This window comes from Apis mellifera, linkage group LG9 (assembly GCF_003254395.2).
Source record: "Apis mellifera strain DH4 linkage group LG9, Amel_HAv3.1, whole genome shotgun sequence".
Taxonomy (NCBI): domain Eukaryota; kingdom Metazoa; phylum Arthropoda; class Insecta; order Hymenoptera; family Apidae; genus Apis; species Apis mellifera.
Genome location: NC_037646.1, coordinates 3,633,382 through 3,654,634, shown reverse-complemented (window position 1 = coordinate 3,654,634; position 21,253 = coordinate 3,633,382). Strand labels below are relative to the sequence as shown.

The 21,253-nt window shown below is 37.8% G+C and overlaps 2 protein-coding genes across 6 annotated transcripts in view; one reads left to right on the top strand and one right to left on the bottom strand.

Annotated features, from left to right (window-relative positions):
• Nucleotides 1-21,253, top strand: part of LOC725024 (autophagy-related protein 16-1) — a 572,103-nt gene that overhangs the window by 221,328 nt on the left and 329,522 nt on the right. The window lies entirely within an intron of this gene.
• LOC413256 overlaps nt 14,073-21,253 on the bottom strand; it is a 206,212-nt gene continuing 199,031 nt past the window's right edge. For all 3 annotated transcript variants that reach the window (XM_006558824.3, XM_006558825.3, XM_396702.6), the window contains one exon: nt 14,073-19,759. In XM_006558824.3, the coding sequence (XP_006558887.1) occupies nt 19,202-19,759 (558 nt within the window). In that variant the 3' untranslated portion in view covers nt 14,073-19,201. The remainder of the gene's footprint in view (nt 19,760-21,253) is intronic.

The following is a 21,253-nucleotide window of genomic DNA, read 5'->3' as shown; positions in this document are numbered from 1 at the left end:
ATGGGAAATTGAAATATCTGGATACATTTATATATTGCGTATAATCTTAAATTAATGTTATTTTATTTTTTATTCTTAGAGGAATTGTACAAGTTGGAAAAGATAAGAATTAGTATAATATTTTTATCAATGTATTAAACTTTGTTCATTTTGTGATAGAATATTTTCTTAAAAAGTGCTAGTACACTTTAATTTATTTAAAATGGAAAAATTTATTTATTAAAATCGTGGAAAATATATTTTTATTAAAACGTATTGAAAAAAATAGTTGTATTTAATATAATTTTCACGAATATTCCGGTTATTTTAATATAATAACTTTGCTAAATTTATGAATTTATGTACTTTTTATTAAATATAATTCAATCGTATTGAATTTAATTGAAATCAAATTGTTGTAATACCGTTCACTTTTATACCTATTTTGGAGCATTTGAATGAATTTTTAAAAAGATATATAATTCATAATTATCACGTAAATTGATATAAAACTTTTGCAAAAGAATTTTCTAGTTAAATGAATTAAATATAATCATTTTATATATAAAAACAAAGCTATTCGAGATATAACAAGAAAAATTATTGGATTTTATTTATTACCATAAATGGGGAATAAAAATAATCTTTTCACTTAATTTTTATTACTTTTTTTTATTAACAACTTTGCGAATAGAAAATACAAATAAATTCTTATTAAATATTTTTCTTCGATATCCAGTGATTGATTAATCTAGTGACAATAATTGTTAACAATAAATATCAAAAAATTTCGATGAATATGCATCGAATTAAATTTACATTTTAAAAAATGTAATCGCAATTTGTCGTATTTGTCCCTCGATTATTTTTCACAATAATCAACTACGTTTCACAACATCGACTACCCGACGAACTAACCTAACATTTCCCAGCAATAAAACGTACCTACCTACGCATTACTCGAAACCTCGTCCCAACAAGGTGGCAGATAGTTCATTAATCACTGGAGAATCTCGCGCAGAGAATTAATACCTTGCGTAATCGTCGTTCCAAGGAATGTGGCCAACGCTTCTTCTTCTTACGAAAACGATTACACACCTCCATATTGGAACATTCTTCGTTCGAAACTGTAGCCTCCTAGCGGCGCGTAACGAAACCACTCTATCAGCGGTGGCGCTGCTTTCCTTTCATGAATTCCCTATCGTGTTATTCCTCCGATCGCCCCCCTCCTCCCCTCCGTATGTACATCTGTACCACGCCTCCGTGCCATGTAAACTATTCGTGGAGCGATCAGGAAACTGCTCGTACGAGGGCGAAGCCGAGTTGGGGCCCCGTGGCGAGAGATCCACGCTCACGTGTATTACACCGTGCCGGATCACTCTCGGTTTCCGACATGTCGAAAGAGTGCACACATGTTTGCGAACGGTGATTTGCGTACGAGTGGGCGTTACCGGCCACGCTGCCCCCACGAGGGGGCGCCCCTGATCCACCAGGCCAGAGGTTCCAGCTTGATCGAGGAACGAGCCACGGTAATGTGAAACATGATTACTCACGAACAGATAATACGTGTAATAACAATCGCATTAGCCGGCCAACAGCCGGCCCGAAGGCTGCAGGGGATCTGGTTTTACTTATGAACCCATGGATCATGGTGTGTACGTGCCGGTTGCTCTTTCGCTAGTTTGATGCTAGTTGACAGGTTCGGTTCCAGAAATCCGTGGAATTGGGGGGAGGGAGAGGGAGAGGTGGCTTTAGGCGGAATTTGGGTGGTTTCAAACGTTTAAATTTTAGAGGGAAACCTCCCTGAATCGGAGATTTGTGAAAAACGCCTCGTATCGGTGAGTGAGGAGGAAGGGTGAGGGGTTGGATACGGAGTGATGGATATTTGGTTTGGAATCAAGGGTGAGTTTTGATGAGTTACTTAACTCTTGGGATTCTTTGATGTAACAATAGAGTTTTTTTTTTAATTTAGGGGTCTCTATGCATTTGAAATATTTAGAATTATTATATACTCTGTTCTAAGAGTTAATAATCGTGTAATCCATTGAGGGATAAGATTGATCAAGAGGGATAACTTGCCCTATAATTTTCATCTCGATTTTTGATTTTAAATTAAATTAGTGGGATTTTAATTCTTTATAAAGAGTTACAAAGAAGAGAGAAACTTTACTTAAAATTATTTGTTATAAATATAATAAATAAAAGTTTAAGAATTATTTCTATGAAATTATATACATTTGTTTCCACAAAGAATAATTTGCAAACGTTATATATATATATACTGTTACGTAATAAAAAATTGAATTTTAATTACATATTAATTTATTGATAATTTATGTTTTCTTAAAATATCTACTAAATATTAAATGGTAATAACATATAATATTACTACATAATTACATAATTAATTTCAATGGAACGAATTGTTCAATTATATGCAGGATGTATGTTATCTTTATTAGGAATTTATTTTTAAATTCGTCATCAGAAGTTATTAGCAAATTATTGCTATCAAAAAAAAAAAATTTAGTCTGCGAAATTGCAATTAAACTCGAATTATTCTTAATTACGTTCAAAGTATATACAAGTACATACACAACATACATGTTTTACATCTCTAATAAAATTTCTATGTTTATAGGCTATTAATAACAATCTTAATTATGTATTACTAAAAATATACATGGATCTATAGATATAAATAACTTGTATCTTGTCTGTGGCAAAAAATATTTAAAATATATATTATAAATAAAATTCATAAAATAATCAAAGTATTTTTAATTATATTTTAATTTGAAATTTACAGTTTTGTTCGAATAATGATAATATTTCAAACGAACATCGTATAAATATTCTCCACAATACAACATGTAAATTTGCAATGCATGAAATGCTTGATTTTTCATTACACCAGGAATCTTACAGGATAATGAGATTAAGAAAAAAAAAAAATCCTAAATTTTATTTTTTATCAAACAATAATACTTCAGAGATACATACAAAATTCAAATTGATCAAAAAAACTAAAAAAAATCCTCTCTAAAAGAGTAAATTTATATTTAATCCCTCGAAGCAGCTTGGAAAATTTTAAAAGCCGTAGAATAAAGAGAGGAAGCATCCTGTACCCTGATGATTCCATCCTTCGCAATCTTATGAATAAATTACCGTCTCGCAGATGGACGATCGAAACGGTTGATAATGCATCCGCCCTAGAGGAAGTGTTGGCGACCCTTTTTAATCAATCGAGGCGAGCAAAATGAATTCGATGATCGAACGACTGACGATTAACAGTTAGGTTGATGGCCGATAAACTGCACGATTTGAGAACTGGCCCAGCCAGAAGAGAAGCCTGAACGAAATCGGATAATTGAGACACGGTAGGAGTCTCGTCTGGAACAAAACGCGTAATTAACTTACCAAATTGATCCTCTCGATTCAATTTCGATCCACACTCGAGAACGATGCCCATATCCCGCACGTGTTTGTTCAACTATCCTCCCAGTCAGCTGATTTTGCTGTTCTTTGCAATACGGGAAAGTGAATCTTTTTTTTTTTCGCGTGCTGATGTGAAATATTAAGCTTCGTTTTATTCAAATTGTCAAATTGGGAGAAAGAAATTTAATTTGGTACAATCTTGCAGAGTTATATCGTAATGAGTTGATATTTTCGTTGATACGAAAATATTTTCTCAGAGAAAATGAATTTTGCTTTTCCGCTCGAGTTTCGTTTGAGAGGAAGAGAAAATGGATATTGAAATATAGGATATATTTTTGGGAAACTATTAAAAATGGAAGATATTATTATAGATCCTTTTAAAATTACAATATTTTCACATTTATATTCCTAACAATTTATATCATTACAACTAATTTCCAAAGAGATCGTCAGCTTCGAACTAGAAAGAGCAATTAGGGAAAATATTCGTTCGAATTTCAATCTCTGGAACACCGTAATTATTTTAAATAGAAGATCGAACGATTAATCCGCTCGAATTTATAGAGAATTATTATTAAATATTCGAGCTTTTGTGACGAGAGATTCATTCTCGTAAAAAAATTCCCTTTCTTTCTTTCCTTTTTTTTTCCCTTCCGTCAAACGTGTTCTCATCCTCGTCATTCACCCGAATTCCCTTCACGAGGCCGGTCTCGCGGCGACCGCCACCGATTCAATATCGATGCCAGATATTTCGCGCGGCCGCTCGACACAATAATTCAGTTGAGCAGGTAATATTGGCGCGGTAATGGTCGAACCATTTGGCTGTGTCGTTATGCTGCATTGCCGCTTGCCACGTTTACCGGGGAGCTCCCCAGTTTTCAACCGCCCTCTCCCTCTCTCTCTCCTCCGCCACGTGACCCTTTCTGGATGATACGCCAGATACAACACCCCCTCATCCGTGAATCGGAATGTTATCGTTCGATATATCATTATTGCGTTTCGACCAGGCTCGTGGAAATTGCATTATTCTTAACGAAGGATATTTCTTTTTCAAATCATTTATTAAAAATCGTGGAGAGAATATAAGATGACAGGAATTTTTTCCTCTTTTCTTTCGTGTATTCCTCGATTGATTCTTAGATTGATTCCCTTGATTTCTTAGTTCTTTTAAGAATTGGAGGGTGAATTAATTCGATTTATGGTGGTTATTGTCGAAGAGGTAAATGCGTAAGGGTATGCTTTGCGTTGGGTAATTGGATTTCTTTTTTTTTATTTTGATCGGGAATGTCGATTAATTAAGTTGTAATTTCCGATTGTTTCGTTCGAATGTCATTTAATGTGTTAATGTCGCGGAAATTGGATGTTAAATTTGGAATGATTTGTAATTAAATACTTTGTGTCGCGTTCTTTAATTTGATTCGCTGGTTGGTTGTGGATTGGAGAAACAATTGGATTTATTATTTTTCTTTGTATATCGAGGTTGTTACATATTGGAAAGATCTTAATTTTGAAGTGGAAAAGTGGGCAATTTTGAAATTATTCGATGATATAAATTTAATTTGAATTTTAAAATTGGTATAAATAAATATAGTAAAGTATCGTTAAACGTTATTATAATAATATATAATCAGGATATATTTTAATTTGCACATTAATTTGATTATATTATGAATAATTAAGTGTATTAATTATTTTGCGCGTGATGACAAATTAAGTTAAAATAAATAGCAATTATTCAAAATTATTTGCTTATCATACAATTAGTTACAAAACATCGAATTAAACAAATGATAATTAAATATAAGTACGTATATATATAATGATATGATATATCCGGAATAGCATTATGATAAATCAATCCATATATTTCAACTTTAATTACTTTTACATTATTAGATTATACGAATATTTTATAACAGTAAATTTATACAGGATGTTTTAATATTTCCAAAATATATTCTGTATAAACACAAATAAACGAACAATTTTTTATTTGCACTGATTGTTTTATCAAAAATTTTATAACAAAACAAGAATAATTAATTCAATATCTTAAAATGTGCATAAAACTCTTGTTCAAAGTTGTTAAACTGAAATTAAAATATAGTAATAAATAATTAAAATATACAATAAAAGAAAATATTATTTATTAATGTTAATTGTATTAAAAATTGTCCCAATTTTCATAAACATACAAGTATCTTGTTAACTTTTAAACAGATGCATAAACAGGAAACCAAAGTTGTCCACTATATTTCATATATATATATTTTGAAGATCTTGTTTTCCCTATCATGGCTCGAAAGCGTTCCTCTGTTTCATGAACATCGTAAACAAGTTGAGAAGCTTCCGGCTGCAAACAATCCGGTTGAAAAATAGGAAAAGAGAAATGGCTGTCGCGGTAGACAGTCGACTGTTCCCGTATTTGCATAATTCGCTGTTCGAGGGAAGGACCACGTCGCGAAGAAGCGTGAACTTGCCACGATCATAACTCGCAACTCGTTTAAAGCGACACGCTCCTCGTCTAACAGAATCACGTTTACGTTGTTAAATTGAGTTTTACAAGCAATTCGAAGGATTATATCTGGTTAACCCTCCCCCCGTCCTCCATTCTATTATCGTTCACAGACACCGTGGACTCGTGTGGGAAAATGCCAAACTGTTGGTATTAAATTTTATCTGATAAATTATCAAAAGCCAATCCTTTCATTAAAACAAATGTGTTGTTATTTGCTTCGTTATTATTGATTCAAGTTAAAATAACTTTTTTTCCCCCCGCAGAATAAGCTCGGATAAGAAGAGGGATGATCGAAAATAATAATTCAGTAAAGAGGAACGATATTTTAAACGAAGCTAACGTTTCATTATTCACCACTCGTCCCATGCAGCAAAAGCAAAGAGCATGGACAAACGGAGATACGTATCTCATTATTTCGAACAGAAATTATCCATTTTAAAGATCATTACTTTTTCCAACATCTGGATAATCTCTTTTGATATCTTTCTTATTATATTCCAAAAATTAATAATCACGAAAAGCAAGTATAATTTTAAAATAAAAAATCGTAATTCATTATCGTAAATAATATATATAGAAAAATTTAATTATTTTTATTCCAAATAATTGAGCCTCCTCTCCTTTCTTTTCTTTTCTCTTCTTCTTCTTCTCAACAACACTCGTTCTTCGACAATGAAAATCCGAATGTTTCCCATGGATATTTTTCAACGCGACCAACCAGTTAGAAGTGTATTAACTTAGTTGAAGGTTATCCTGCAAAAAGTTGGCCGTCCACAATAGGATTAGCATCCCGTGGGAAATCATCGAGGGGGGGCAAGCTTTCGCTTCGGAAAAATTCTTTCAACCCCGAACGAAAAAAAGCTTCGAGTAATTAATCGCGTCTTCCTTATGTAATAATACCGAATTCAACCCTTTTGAAAACGAACAAGTGGTCAAGTGGCGCGCGCAAATAATTGGGAAGTTTAACTTTGCTAAATTGCGGCGCGAGAAACAAAAGTTTCGTAGCTCGTTAGCCCCACGTTTTATCAGCCAACCAGGTTGGATATTGGTAAAAAAAAAACCAACACGCGTTGAACACCATATATACATGGATAGATAAGAGATACGGGGATGGGAAGAATTGGAAGGGGGAGGAAATGGTTTAAGCGGCGGTAATTCGCGGCAATCGGCCATTTTAATCGAGCCGACTGTATCTCGTAATCATGCCGGAAACCCTTTTTTACGACTTCCTCGCGGAGGTGGATGATAATACATTCATAATTGACGCGGCTTTCGTTATCGATAACAGAAATTGCACGCTGAAGGGAGGAGGGGAAAGATAGAGGGGTGATTTTGTTGAAAGTTGGCCGATCAGAAGTGTATATATATATAAACGGCAGACCCGTTTCGGTAAACGGTAATATAATTTCGCCAATTTCTCCGACCCATTAGGATAATTGGATCTTGACCCGTACGCACGAGGGGGGAGAAACTGGCTTTTAATAACGTTATTATTTCCATCGCACGTAGACAACACCGGCTTTATAGGGAAGTTTCTTCGAGAAATTGATTGGGCGTCTCTCCTCGTGTGCGAGAAATTCGAACGAACGTCGATTACGTTATTTCCTTTCGGTGAATTAATGAATTTTTGTTGCGAAAATTTTTAAATATAAGTGTAGGTGTATTTTGGAATGAATTATCTCAAACGAATACTTTATAAACAGTTTCTTTCTCGACATATTTAATTGAAAATACTGTCTTAAATATCCATCAGTTGTTATAAAGCTGTATAAAATAGTATGATCGAGCTTTTGTATTTTCTTAATCGTTGCATCGATAATGAAGATAAGAGGAACTGTAGAAACTATAGTTTTCAAGTACATTTTTCCAGCATCTAATCGCATTAATATCGAAACGAAATTCAACGAAAATATCATCCAGTCGGATCTGATTCCTTGTTCATCGATGAAATTAATCTCGTTCGATCGAATACAAGGAGGATAAACAGGATTCCGGATAAAGCGGAGGTCGTTTAGTTAGAAAAGTGCTTATATTATTCCATCGTGGTAATCCAAGAGGATGGCACGAAATCCGACGGAACTGTTCCCAGCCAGTGAACACGCGGGAAACCTTTTTGAATAAGGATCGCATGGTTGAAACTCGGAGGATACTTGAAGCTCGCCAGTGTAGCGAGAAGTCGGACGGATTGGCTGTTGGAACGACGCCTGTTGGGCGAAAGCAGACGTTTGGATGTGGAGGAAGAGGAGAAGAGAGAGAGAGAGAGAGGTCCGTGCTATTCCTGGAGATTCACGAACCTTGAAATGAGAAAACCGTTTGGATTTCAACCTTCCGTTTCAGCGTTATGTTTTCTCCAGCCTCTAATTAAAGAAGAAAACCTAATAAGTTGGTTGCGAACAACGGGAAATATTTACACGTGGGTGAACCATTTCGACCCATCCTTCCTCTCCAATATTAAAATTCTCTTCGATCCTCTACGAATCTTACGTGTAATTTCATATTTCTATTGCATCGTAACGAATATTTAAACCTCGATCGAGGTATCAAAAGCAGAAGGCCAAGAATTTTCACGATTCTTCATCGATCCCTTTTTATTCTCCATCCTCGTCCAACTATATATATATATACAGGGATGGCGTGAACGATGCCAGCTATTGGCCACGGAAGAATGCAAGTGGAAAATACTGGATGGATAGCCAGTGTAACTGGCTGAACGGGAGCTCGAAAGCCCGAAAAGAAGAAAGGCGAGGAGGTGTTTTCTTTTGGGTTTACGTGACACCACGCGTTCGCCCCGATATAACCGAGCAGATCGAAGCGGAAAGTTGCTCCTATCCTGCGGTATGCTCGGCCGCCCCCCGGGAATGTGCGCTTCTTCCGTCTTCGCAACTATCTATCTCTCTCCCTCTCCCCCCCTGCTCGCTTTATTTTCCTCTTCCAGCCGTCTTTCATATACCACACAGGCTCTTCCTTTTTCCTTCCATCGATCCAACCGTCCCTTTCCTTTTCTCTCGCCTTTCTCCTCAAGTCACAGGCGACACTAACCCCACCCAGTCATTCCAGTCAGTCATCCACTCGACCCCCTTACCTTTACCCACCCTTCCAGCCGAATCTTGGCCGCTCTCCTTGTCGATGCATATACATATACACTTTGTTGCCTTGGAAAATTGGATTAAGTATTTCGTATATAGATGGTAATAATTGGATAAGTAGGGGCTGAATCAGCATGCTCTTGGTGATATTCGAGGTTATATCGTTGGTTTTATTGGAATGAAATATAGATTTATTCTCTCTGGTGACTCTTCTCCCCCCTCCCCTCGATAATAATGGAAGGGAAATATTATGATTATCGATGATGAGTTACCTTGTTATCTTTGGCTTTGTTATCTTACTTCTAAGTTTTATAAAGAAAGGAGGGAGGGGGGATGATAATTGAGAGGGGCTATTCGAAAATGTCTTTTCTTTAATTGTGCTGCTATGAAATGAACGTTTAATTTTTTTATAATATCTCTTTTTCGATGATGAGATTGAAAAAACTGTTATTGGACAAATTTACGATATTCGGTTCAATGGTTAACAAGATGTAATTGTAAATACTTTTGCGTTATTAATCGTGTATACGCTCGGCATTCAATTTTACGATCGCTCCTCTCTCTCTCTCTCTGATATCCTGATTTATTATTGTTCATTCATACAGTTTGGAAAGTTTATGATACGATGAACGCGAAATCCAATTTTCCAACATTCATTCGAGGAGTTGTGTATTGTATATATCGAGGCCGGTTGCAAAATGATGCGACAGCGAGGACGTAGTAATTCAATCTAGCCATGATTGGATCGAATTTACTGTCAGACGAAATTACAGTTTACAGTCACTTCGTAAACAATGGGGGAATAAAATTAAATCGATCGTTGAATTTTATCCACGAGGAGAAGGAGGGGGAAACAAACAAGATGTAGATTACACAATTTTTTCTTTATCACTCTTCTCTTTTCCTCCTTCGAATAAGATGATGATTCATCGTTACAGCTTATTCCATTCACGATTCTCAACTGTCTATATTCACATCGAATTGTCTCTTCTTAAACTATCATCATCCATCTTATACAATTTTTCATAAAATACACACGAATTAATTTTCCAACTCGATATACTTGATTCGAATGAAATTGATTTCCAATTCATAAATCGTAACGAAAGAATCAAAATAATACAAAATAATTATCGTGAAGATTTTACAGCATCACTTCAACGATCTATCAAATACAAAAAAAAAAGAGACGTAAGAATTAAATAATAATAAAATAATACTCTTTGGTTAACGAGAATTCTCAACTGTCTATATTCACATCGAATTGTCTCTTCTTAAACTATCATCATCCATCTTGTACAATTTTTCATAAAATACACACGAATTAATTTTCCAACTTGATTCGAATGAAATTGATTTCCAATCTTCATTCTTGCATAAATCGTAACGAAAGGATCAAAATAATACGAAATAATTATGAAGATTTTACAGCTTTAACGATCTATCAAATACAAAAAAAAAAGAGACGTAAGAATTAAATAATAATAAAATAATACTCTTCGGTTAAACAAAGTCTTCTTTTTTAAACCGATTCTACTCGAATCCGTTCATCGCATATGATTATTCCCTCTCCTTTTGATTTTATTCTCAGCCGGGAAAATGGATTGCACCGAAGGAAAGAGTAATGGAGGAGAGTCCTATGTCATTACTGTCTACTTTAATCCGTGAAACGTTGCCGTCCTTTCATCGAAGGAGAAGGGAGAGGAGAAGAAGGAGGGATCGGTCGTTGAAAATAATTTCAAGATGGGGAAGGAAGCTTGGACTCTCGGACTGGTAACGAACGTGAGCATCGAAATCGAGGGGAGGAGGGTGGGTGGGATCGATAACCCGGGAGCGGTTAATGTCGGATAATTCGACAGATTGGCCGGAATTTGCCTGGATCCGGGCGGATAATTTCTCGAGACATCTCCTCCGATCTCGACCGTTTTCCACTTTTGACAAATGGAACTTGATATCTTATAGGTGGCTTCCCCTTATAGGGGATAATGCGTACCGATGACTGATGATCCATCGCTCGCTTATTACACTCCCTCGAGATATTATTCTTCCTCTAATAGAAACTGCCCTCCAATTTCTTGCTCAGATTTATATATATATATCGTGCGTGGTGTTGTTTCGTTCCTCGGGGATCGATCGTGTTTGACGAACGTTTGACGAATGAAACGAGCGTTCCTGATCGAATTACGTGTTTTTTTTTGTAACGAATGAAAGATGATTTTCCAGATTTTAAATTTTTAAGAAGAAACTGTTTGTACTTCTTATTTAATAATTCGTTTCGATTTACGTAAAATGTTTGTGCAATTGTATATCTTCTTTATTTTTTTTATAATTACTCTTCTTCCGGACGGAGTTTTCATTAACGCAAACAAAAATTCAACATGTTTGTTTGTCCAATGTATATTTAAACGGTGTCGAGAGAGGTGTTATATTTCCAAATGTGAAAAAACAACAACAAAGTCTCGGAACGCTTTTGTTTTCGAAACTTTTATTTTCCCAAGTACTCGCTGCATTGTTAATTATCGCAAACAAGAACCAAAGAAACACTCCATTTTATCGCTCGAAATTCACGTTCTGAATAAAACAGGGGAAAGATCGATCTTAATAAGATGATTTGATTTGAAAAAACTTTTTCAAATCACGTTACCAACCATCTTATCTAAAACTATCGTCGAATAAATTTATCAAAGGAGTCTCTTTTTATCTTCCCCCTTATCGCAAAATTCTCCTTCTCGAAACGCGCATCTCTAAAACTCTCCATTTGTACACATGTATACACACACACATATCTGAGAAACGATATCGCCCTCCGGTATTCCCTATCTAGAAACGTTTCTCGCGGTATACGAATAGAGAAATCTCGGTTCACGGGTCGATATCGCGGGACCATGTTCTGTCACCAGTAGCCATCGCCTGGCACTTCCTGCCGCGTTTACCGTACCCGTAAACTGCGAACACCGCGCGCCATTATCTCGATCCAGTTCATTAACATAGCCGACCCGTCGAATGGACTCGCCGAATCGTTCCCAACCGGGTTGGGGAGGCTCTTGTTTAATGCACGATAAGTTGCGCCCGCCAGCCCTTCGATCCGAATGCCTCCACGCGATAATCCGCCACTTTATTCGGTCTAAGATAACGGGCGATCCTATTTTCAAAGAAGGAAGTAACCTATGCGTCGCCACAGGAAACGTAACAATGCTCCAGATTAGAGGATATTATAGGAGATATTATTATAGAGGAGAGTAGAAGAAAGTTATGGAGGGTGTGTATTATTCTTCCTTGTTGTTATGGGATTGTTAAAACTTGTTCAATACGTAGATTGTTTCAAGCAAATGTGGGATATCTTCGAACGTGATAGATTTTGGATATTATGTACTCTGTTATAATTCTCCCTTTTTAAGAAAAAAAAGTGTAACTCTAAAAAAAGAGTTTAAAATCAGTTTGTAAATTTAAATTCGAATTCCTGAATATTTCTAAAGGGAGTACAAAAGGTGTGTTGTTTGGCCACAGACTTCTTCTTGACACCGGATCGTTTAATGGTTCGTTAAACGAGGCGATCGGTCAGCAGTGTCTGAAAGGGGTTAGGTATCAAAGGATAAGGCAGGTCCATTAGCATTCCTTGATTTTTCACGTCAAGCAAAGGTTGACTTTGCCACGGTATCCAGCTCATAAATTGTTCTCTCAGGGTCACGATTCCCACGCTGATTGAACGTAACTGCGGCTAACGGATGCTGGAAATCCGTGATCTTGGGATACTTACGTGATGGTTCACTTTCCTGATACAAACATTTTTATTATTCTTCAAATACTTCTCTCTCTCTCTCTCTCTCTGGTGCAACGATGGATATCGTGACTGATCGTTCATTTTTTCGCGCTCGAACTATGATTTTAATTGGCCCCCCTCCCCACTGTCCCCACGATTGACAGGCCATTCCACTGTCGGAAGGTGGCTCGTTGCTCGATCAATGTATAATGCAAAAGCATCGATCTAACGTACACACGTACACTCGTCGACGAACGCTCAATGTAATTTGCTTTGCTTAGGTAGGCGCAAATTCCAATTTCAAGTCACATAATTGAGGGCATACTTGTTGGTTCAAAGCATTCGCGGCTAATATAATGATTGTTCATCGATGAACCAGTGTCCATTGTCGTTGAAATAACGCTTGATTTCGACGAAGCGCGAAATTTTGGGAATCACCTGTTACCTCGCCATCTTGTTCCATGTAAAGTTTCTGATCAATTTTTTTTTTTTTCAATTTTGCAATCTTCCATCTATTCTAACCTTAGATATTAGGAAAATTTAAAAATTGAAAATATTCTACGTTGAATAAAACAGAAATATTGTGTGACAATTGAAGCAATTGATATCCATCACAGCTGTGGAGAATCATGGTCAATAAGGGCAAAAATATTCGAGTAACGTCTCGTCTGAGAACCGGCATTTTCGAATCGATGAACTTTGCATCCCGCACGAAAATTCACCACGTTTACAGGCGGGCCACGGTTATATTTAGCATAATAATACGTTGATTGATACGTACGTGAGCCAAACTACTGTCGTTAGGGATGCACGATTCGTTTCACAGGCCTTGTCTGAATGGCCGCTTATCCTCCATGTAACGTTTCTAGTGATTCCAAATGGTTTGTAACTGTCTCTCCCCCCCTCCCAACTTACCTACCAGGAGAGACCTACTTAGACTGCAGATTAACCTGGTCATTGCCGACGCGTAAGATCGGCCATTTGTTTCTCATAACTACATAATAATATTATACTATATTATGTTAAATCTAGGAAGAATTCTCTCTTTTCTAGAAATTGTTATGTCATTAAAATGCATTTCTACTCTTTCTGCATCAATACTTGAAAATAAATATTAGTTTTTGTAAAAAAAAAAAAGAAAAAATGATGCTTTGAACGAAATTATAAGTTCATTATAACTTTATTTCTCTCCATTAGTCTTATTACATAAAAATGATCAAAAAAAAGGGAGAAAGGAGGTTTGACAGATTGTCAATGGATAAATGGATAAGTGAAAGAAAGAAAGACTTGGTTCCTTATAAAATGAGTTTATTTTCTCTGTACCATATATGCTATGTACATCGTGTGTATTACGGTACTGACATATACGAAGTTTATAGCCAAAGTGTGACGTCTTGATATCTTGTGTATGTATATATATATATATTTATATATGTATAAAAAAAAAAAAAAGGAAAAAAAATTATATTCGCAGAGTTGCTCGGACGCGGGTACGCAAAATTCGAAATTCATTCCTCTATTGGACGGATACGGGAAATTACATTCTCATACATGCTCGTCTCCTACATTATTACGATTCTTTTCGTCGTATACCGCGTTCGAATAAAGACATTGTTAAAAAAAAAAAAAAACTAGATCGTATTGCCAGATACGCATAAGGCGAAAGGATAGAAATCTAAAAAAAAAAAAAAAAAAGAAGAAGAAGAAAAAGAAGAAAAGATAATAATAATTAGAATAATAATAATAATAATAATAATAATAAAAAAATGATAAACGTGACAAGATACGAGTATTCTTGAAGAGCGTTATACGTTAAACGTAAAAAATAAATAAGCCATCATGATTGGTGCGCGTTGTTATTTAAAAAAAAAAAAGAAAAAAATAAAATGAGAATATCGCTCGATTTAGCCGGGTAAGCTCTGTACGTGATCGCGTAATCGAAAATTATCAGGGTCAGGGAAAGGGGGGGGACGAAGAAAGAGGACGAATAATGAGAGGAAGGAGAGAGAGGAAAAAAAGAAAAGGTGCGGAGAAAACATGCACGCTTGTCAGGGTACAGAACAGACTCGAGCTTTTTCGAGCTTACGACGGAATAGGCGCGCACCTCAGGCTCGAGGACAAGCACCGACGTCTCTGCACCGACTTGTAAACACTCGCCGATAAGAAGAAGGCTGGGGAGGGGGATATTATAAGGCTCGTTAAGAAGAACAAGGCGAAAGAAGGGAGGAAAAAAAGAAAAGAGAAGGGAGGAGGGAAGACAAACTTCTTAACTCACGAAAGTTAAGACCGAGTCCAAGGCGTGTTGCCGGTGTTTACGCGCAAGTAGATTCTCTTGGCGCCATTTTCATCATTCGAGAGAGGGGTCGTCCTCGAGCCTAATATTATTTCGTTTCACGCCGGCTTCTGCACCTTGCTCGCAAGCAGGCCGCGTGTTAATCTTAATCTTAATTACGTAAATAATCAAATGACGAATACATATATATGTGTTTGTCGTATATCTGCACGATTTTTTACTTCCATCGTATACGCGTATATGATAAAACAAAGTAAAAAAAAAAAAAAAATAAAAATATACGATTAAAGGGAGTACACTTATATAAATCGACGTTACATTGTTTCAATTGTGGGAACAATTTCCATTGACTTGGATCAAACTTGTATTAGACCGAGTAATTCGACAAAAGAAAAAAAAAAGAAAAAGAAAAAAAATCATCGGCAAAAAATAATTCGGTTCGATCAAGTCGATGAAAAGTGCTCGATCGTCGTTTCTATGTATCGGTTATACAGAGCTACAATGAATATATAAAAAAAAAAAAAAAAAGAAAATAATGCTGTTTCTTCTACAAGATGGCGCGAGAAAATCTCAAACCCCCTCGACTTTGTCCACGAGAAACACGATGACTGTGTACCCGCGACTTGGAGCATCGCGAATTGCAATTGTCTCGAATCCTTTTCCCTCATCGTCAGGCGAGAGAGAACGAAATTCTTCATGCGCCATCTCGTATGCTCTCGTACATATATGTGTGTGTGTGTGTGTATATCTGTGTTAGGATGATACCTCTAAAAACATCGCGAGCGGCGAGTCACGCACGCACTTCGTGCGCATACGCGTTCGCGTCCCGCAATTCCTATATCCGTTCGTTCAAGTCGTTCGAACGGAGTTTGAGTGAAAAAAAAAAAAAAAAAAAAAAAAAAATTGGCTCTACCCTCTCACCACAAGCAAATTGGATATACTACGTCAGCGTTTAGCGAAAAAAAAAAAAGAAAAATCCTTAGCTAGTAAGTGTAAAATGAAAAAAAAAGAGAGAGAGAGAGAGAATAGAATAATGTCGCGTTTGTTAAACGCGTGTTCAGGCACCGTAATTGGCGATCTCTTATCTCGTCGTTCGTGTATACATTGTTATTATTGATTATTCCTTTTTTTTTTTTTTTTTTTTTTTTTTTTTTTTTTTTTTTTAGTAAAATAGTAAGCACAGTGTATGTATGTATGTATGTATATATATATATATATAGTCGGCGAAGCGGGAGGAGAGGAGCGCGTGTTCTCCGACAATAGGGCTCCGGTTAACGTGGTCTAATGGTTTTGGAGAGGGGAAACTAACGTCACACTACGTAGGTATCCTATAGTTTTCAATCAATGCCATTCGACTCAAAAGAGAAATCCCATTTAGCCTCGCGTCCCCATTGTGCGAAGTGAGAGAAAGCCTAGCAATCTCCACGGCAATTAGTACCAATAATTAAAGCGCGCGTCCTTTCAACGTTTACCTCGATATCTTCTCGGTTGGTGACATTTTTTTCACCGGTTTCATTGTCGCTCGTTCTTCCTTCTCTTTTTCCTTTCTTTCTTTCTTTCTTTTTTTTTTTTTTTGCGCGGCTTGTCAGTAACTCGAGTTGTCGGTCGTCGAATTACCGATGGAGAACAAGGGAGGGAGGCGCGACGCGTTGTCCTTTCCCGTTACTAGAAAATTATACCCGCAGAATCGAGCGACGATCGAAAGAGTCTATTGTTGCAAACGTGCAACCAGACGATTCTGATTCTTCTTAAAGGGAAGTTCAATTTCTTGAAGAACTTTTTGATAATAAAATTTGAAAGTGAAAAAAAAAAGAGAACGAATGATATATCGTGATAAGAGAGAGAGAGATAGGCGTGTTTGCCGACGATAGACAAATGTCGAACAGAGGGGAGATCCCCAGAAGTTTAACTGAAACGCAAACGTCCCCATGCTAATCGAGGACTCACACTTTGCCCCGCCTTTATCTTCCTCTTTCGCTCGCCCCTCACCATTTGTCTTGGCGAGCGTATTCAAATTTTCAAGTTTCTCAATTAACCCTCCTCTCCTTTTCCCCGAATCGATGGAGTCCCGCAGGAACGCGACCCTAACCGATTTAAATTTATCCAACCCTTTCGGTATCGCTCATCCTCGTCATGGAACCATCTGTCTTATTGTTCGGTTTCAGTTTCATTTAGCATAAAAATTGCTTAATTTTGCTAAATAAGACTTATGTTACGTTAATACTTCGTGTAAATTCGAATCATTATATCGCTCGTGTCCCCTCTATATTTCCAAGTTAAGATCCAGTTATAACTTTCCGGATATATATTTGAATCTTCGAACTAATATTTCGAAAATTTCGAAATACACAATTTCTAAACGTTTCATCCTCGACCAGTGATGAACAGTCATCGAATTTTCGTAATTTGGAAACTTACATTGGAATTGTATCGAAAGATTTCGTGTCTTTTTCAAACCAATCAATGCGTTTTCAATTATTCTTAACGCTATATCGACCAATGAAGCGACACTAGCGCCACGCGACTATTAACTACATATCTATCAATGTATTTATGCATTTTGAAACAACTTTTTGAAAATCGAATAATTTTCCATAAATTAATTTTATACTTTTTTGAATCAAATTAAATTAAATTAAATAGAAAAACTAATGAAAAACAATTCCCATTTCATATAGTTACAAGTAGACCTTTGGCCAATTATTTTATATCATTTAGATCAATTTCAATATTTCAACGACATTAATCAACAATGTACAAGTTCATTCACCTCCCTCCTCTCTCTCTCTCTCATCACGATATTAATAATCCCTGTTTACACGCGTCTACTTCTATCCGCGACTTCAAAGACTTTATCCCGTTGATTAGCCACGAAGCTCGCAGCAAGCGGAGCGAGAGTCGTCTCAGATTGATAAGCTCACGTGTCGCGATGTAAATTAAGCAAACGCCACCGCCGAGGAAGGGCCGAGGAAATCTGGTGGCTAAGGTTAAGTCGAGGATAGAGGGATGTTAGGTTATACGATCCCTAGGTATCTAACCTTGACGCGATCCCAGCGCCGTTTCTCGTTTCCACCTCAACCCAGCCTCTCCCCACCCCTCGACTCCTCCGAGAGCGCGAAGCTTAGCTTAACCCCGAGACGCCGCAAGAGGCAATTAACCTTCCGCCAACCCCTTGACGCCCATCGCAACCCTCCCTCCTGTTGATATCCCCACTCGGAGCATCTGCATAATCATGCTCGATTCCCAATGCTAATTAGAGTCCGTATCCAGCAAGTACACGTCGACCTCCATCACGCCCAGTCCGGAACCACGCCTCGTCCACGCTTCGCCTTATTTCCACCCCCTTTTATATCCCTTCTGATCTCGCGTAGGGGTAGATCGAATGATGAGGGGAGACGAACGTCGCAAGAAAAATTGGAGAGAGATTAACGACGAGAGTTTGGTTCACGAGGGGATGATATCGATCGAGAACAATCTCCTTCTGATTAAGGGTTCTGGATAAGAGTTTTCTGTGAATCTGTGATCCTTTACGAGTCAATTTGCAACAAGTTTGTTTTGGGGAATATGAATGTAATCGAGTTGGGGAGAGGAGAAAATGTTCGACTGGAAGTGCAAGAAAGGTGTTGGCGATGCATCATCCGATTTTCGCGAATCCGGGGAGAAGAAATAATTCCCTTTCCTCCCCTTTTTTACACGCCAGTGTTCGTTAATTGAAATTGCAGGTGTTATCGAAAGATTTTCCCCTTCTTTTTCCCCAACAAATGTTCCCCGCGACCATCGAACCCAATTAAACCCAATTTATTAGCCAGGAGCCACCTCCTCCCGCTCGAGGATCGATCGTTTTTATCCCTCCCCTGTAAATGAAGAGAAAGAGATGCACGCGGATGATTCTTATAAAAAAAAAGGTGAAAGAGAAGATTCATTTTCATCCGGATAATAGAACTCGATGATGCGCGAAAGAAGAAAATTCCTCCAATCGATCCATTCGATTCCTCCTCTCAACTTCCACTTCCTTATAAAATAATGTTCGAATATAAAAAAACCCAAAGAGAATTCTCTCGAGGAAACAATATTTCGGAGGGAGTTATTCGAAAGAGATCCGGAGGGAAGGAAAAAATGTGTGCTGCTCAGAAACGGCGCGCTGAATATCCCGTGTCGTACAACTTACAGAGGCTGTCGGTGCGTCCTGGGACGGAGTGCATCCCCGGGACCGAGACCGAGACCGAGAGCGCCTCTTGATGCTTGAGCATCTGCCTACGTCTCTGCCAGGTGAACGTCCACGCGGCTATGATGGCGATCTGCGCGACGAGGAACACGGTCCCCGCGACGATCGCCTCGCCCAGGTTGATGCACATGCCCATGGTTGACGATATGTCCTCGCTCTCGACGAACACCGTGTCCCTGCTGGCCGAGCTCGCGTTCGACGCCTTGCTGTCGTGCTCGAACCCGAACTTGTCCGTGATCTGGATCGACTGGACGAGAAGCAGGTCCTCGCGGGTCTGGGAGCCGGCCGAGCGGCGGCGACGCCGCTTCCCGTACGAGATGACGGACCGAAGCTCGCCGGTCGCCTCCTCTTGATCGCACTGCACCGGCTCGCAGGTGGGCATGCAAGGCGTGACCAGGGCCCGGAACTGTACCACCTCCGAGCTAGGGAATTTGAACGCGTCGAAGTGCGAGAGAAGTATCTGAAAGAGAAATTGGAATATGGATTTTATATATTCGAGTTTATCCCTTATCTATAGATTTTTGGATTTTGTATAATTTCGAAATCTTTCGAATTTAATTTTTGAAACGGGGAAGGTTAGGAATTTTAACGATAGTTTAAAACGGGTCGAGAAATATGTGGAAACAATCGAAGGGGGGCAAAAATTCTGTACTTCCGGAAGATTTGCAAGTCACACGAGGAATTTCTGTGCCGTTATTCATCATTAAGATAATACGTCAACAGCTGTGTCAAATAGCTTCTTCGGTAGGCAACATAGATTTATTATTCGTAGAATTGGCATTAGATCATCAGTTTTATTATTTCGTCTTCCATGTGTCATTTTCATTGCTTATTAAATACAAGAGACACTATGATCGTGTTTTAAAACAATCTCCAAGATATCTATCGCAAGAGTAAATAAAATTTCGATACTCTCGATCGAGTATCCTCGAATGGAACGATAAATTTATCCTCTGGATGCGTCTCCGGACAAAGTGTCCTGTAAATTGCGTGGCATTCTATGAAATTGGCTTCGATCGAACGGCTGCTCGCGTGTTGATAAAAAAAGCCGCAGAACAGAGCGCAAGTAGTATCGCATAACACGTGGAACGTTTGCTCGTCGCATGCAATATGCGTAATAGAAGATCGCTTGAAACTGGTTCTTACAACAGCTGCACTCTAATTTTTTTTCTTTCCTGCCTCTTTTCTTTCTCTCTATTTTTTTTTCTCCTCTCATTCTTTATTAAGTAAACTCGTATAACAGCAATTACACGGAATTATGGGATGAGAAACATCCCATTGGTAAACGCTGTTTTGTCGTTCCCATAGCAAAGTATTTCGATAAATAACACACTTCTATTCCCCCTATTTTTCGTTTTTCCTTCTCTCCTTTAACCATCTCTCTTTCTCTCTTTCTCTTCATCCCCTCGAGTGTCGAACAACTTCGATAATACGAGGCTGTCCATTATAATTATTTACATTTTCCTTCCCTACTTTGATTAAAGTAACAATAAATTATACAGGATACGATGATTCTCTCCATATTTTTCGATACACTCTTCGTGATCACGTCCATTCTACACGCAATTTATAATTACATTCCGTTTCAAAAGATTCAGAAACAAAAATTCCTCGTCATTTTATATTATATCACGATCAATACTTGACAGAAGATCAACACACCACGAGAATCCGTAAGAATTTCTCACTGTATCTCAGGCACGCCAAGTTTTATAACCCCTCTCCTCCTTATTGCCTCTCGCCTCTCGAAGGAATTATCATCAATTACAATCCCTTCTCCCTCCTCGAAATGCAAAAATATTCCAATTACAAGGGATTAACCTATGCCACGAAGGTGAATTAATTCCCGTCGAAATGACCTCCAATGGACACCTTCTCCAATCTCCTCCCCCTCGCCTCCACCATCGAGGAGGGATCGGCCTCCTCCAACGTTCGAGACGGCACGCGCGTGTGC